Source organism: Mandrillus leucophaeus, unplaced genomic scaffold, assembly GCF_000951045.1.
Source record: "Mandrillus leucophaeus isolate KB7577 unplaced genomic scaffold, Mleu.le_1.0 Scaffold541, whole genome shotgun sequence".
NCBI lineage: Eukaryota > Metazoa > Chordata > Mammalia > Primates > Cercopithecidae > Mandrillus > Mandrillus leucophaeus.
Window position 1 is genome coordinate 364,391 of NW_012105820.1, and position 2,078 is coordinate 366,468.

General features: G+C 45.8%; 1 protein-coding gene across 1 annotated transcript in view; it reads left to right on the forward strand.

The window, feature by feature from the left end:
- KIAA0100 (KIAA0100 ortholog) overlaps positions 1-2,078 on the forward strand; it is a 59,845-nt gene that overhangs the window by 39,491 nt on the left and 18,276 nt on the right. The window contains exon 25 of the mRNA XM_011997552.1: positions 1,224-1,518. Coding sequence (XP_011852942.1) covers positions 1,224-1,518 — 295 coding nt within the window. The remainder of the gene's footprint in view (positions 1-1,223; positions 1,519-2,078) is intronic.

The following is a 2,078-nucleotide window of genomic DNA, read 5'->3' on the forward strand; positions in this document are numbered from 1 at the left end:
CAGGATGGTCTCGATCTCCTGACCTCGTGATCCGCCCGTCTCGGCCTCCCAAAGTGCTGGGATTACAGGCTTGAGCCACCGCGCCCGGCCAAACTCGTTGTTCTTAAGAAAAAAATTTAGTTTGAGAGTCTGAGGAATGATAAGTTTGTTACATTCCGGAATCTAGTTTTGGTGCTGTGTCCATCCTTTAGATAGAGTGCAGCTCTGTATTACCATAGCAACAACTAACTTTTGTTTCCATAGCCACTGACTGTACTCCTGACCCTGCCAACCATCTTGCAAATGCATCCTCTTGCTTAGAACCAGGGAAGGAGTGGGGCATGGTGGCTTATGCCTGCAATCCCAGAACTTTGGAAGGCTGAAGCGGGCAGATCACTTTGAGCTCAGGAGTTGGAGACCAGCCTGGGCAAAATGGTGAAACTGTCTCTTAAAAAAAAAAAAAAAAAAAAAAAAAAAATCACACCACTGCACTTCAGCCTGGGAGACAGAGCCAGATTCTGTCTCAAATAAATAAACATATTTTAAAAATAAAATAAAGTGGAGTCAGGCACAGTGGCTTGTACCCGTAGTTCCAGCTACTTGGGAGACTGAGGCAGGAAGACTGCTTGAAGCCAGGAGTTCAAGACCGGTCTGGGCAAAATAGACTTCCATTTCTCAAAAAAGAATTGTAGAGGAACTCTAAAAACATTTTTTAATAACAAACAAAATACAGGTATAGTTCAAATGTAATATAATACATAAGCCAAGACCACTTAGTTTTTCTTTCTCCAGGGTCTGTCTCCCCACCTTGCCCAGCGAATTTCTTTTCTTTTTTCTTTCTTTTTTTTTTGAAACCGTGTCTCTCATTGTCACCCGGATAGGAGTGCAGTGGCGTGATCTTGGCTCACTGCAACCTCTGCCTCCTAGGTTCAAGTGATTCTCCTGCCTCAGCCTCCTGAGTAGCAGGGTTTACAGGTGCCAGCCACCACGTCCAGCTAATTTTTTGTATTTTTAGTAGAGATGAGGTTTCACCAGATTGACTAGGCTGGTCTCAAACTCCTGATCTCATGATTCGCCCGCTTCGGCCTCCCAAAGTGCTGGGATTACGGGCATGAGCCACTGCACCTGGCCAACACGTTTCTTATTCAACAAACTTTTCTCTTATCACTGCCCTTGTGAAACAGCAGCATTGGGGGCAATTTCCACGCTACCTGAAGCCTTGAAGTCCTTTTCCTGTTTCGTAGGAGCTCTCTACTCGTGATGGGGATCCTACCTTTCATACACATCAGCTGCACTTAGTAGATTTACGGATTTCCTGGACAACTACTAATCGAGACATTGCCTTTGGGTTATATGATGGCTACAAAAAGGCAGCTGTACTCAAACGTAATCTCTCTACGGAGGCCCTGAAGGGGTTAAAGATTGATCCACAGATGCCAGCCAAAAAGCCAAAGCGGGGTGTCCCAAGTAGTGCCTCAGCCCCACCTCGTGCTAACACTCCCAGCTTCAGTGGACAGCCTGATAAGGGGTCATCAGGAGGTAAGCTTGGGGAGATGAGACTTTATGGGTTTGGGTTTAGAACATGGATATGGGCTTGGACAAGAGTTTGAAAAGGACTGAGTCATGGCTGCTTCCATCTATGTGCAGAAGTGAAACTATCATTTTTCCTTCTGAGGCCACCTAAGTCTTATATATTAAGTAACAGTGATGTTGGGGCATTAAATGGTCTGGTCCCGTGGCCAGAAGAGAATCAGAAGGGGAGTGATGGAGCCAAAACAAGATGAGTAAGGGAAAGAAACAAAGTGATAAATGTCACAAGAGAGAAATAAAAGAAAATGGGAGTTAGCCGGGTGCAGTGGCTCACCCCTGTAATCCCAGCACTTTGGGAGGCTGGGGTGGGTGGGTCACTTGAGGTCAGGAGTTCAAGACCAGCCTGGCCAACGTGGCAAAACCCCATCTTTAGTAAAATTAATACAAAAAAAATTAGGCAGGGTGGCATGTACCTGTAATCCCAGCTACTTGGGAGGCTAAGGCACGAGAATCGCTTGAACCCAGGAAGTGGAGGTGACAGAGCAGGAGTGCATCTCAAAAAAAAAAAA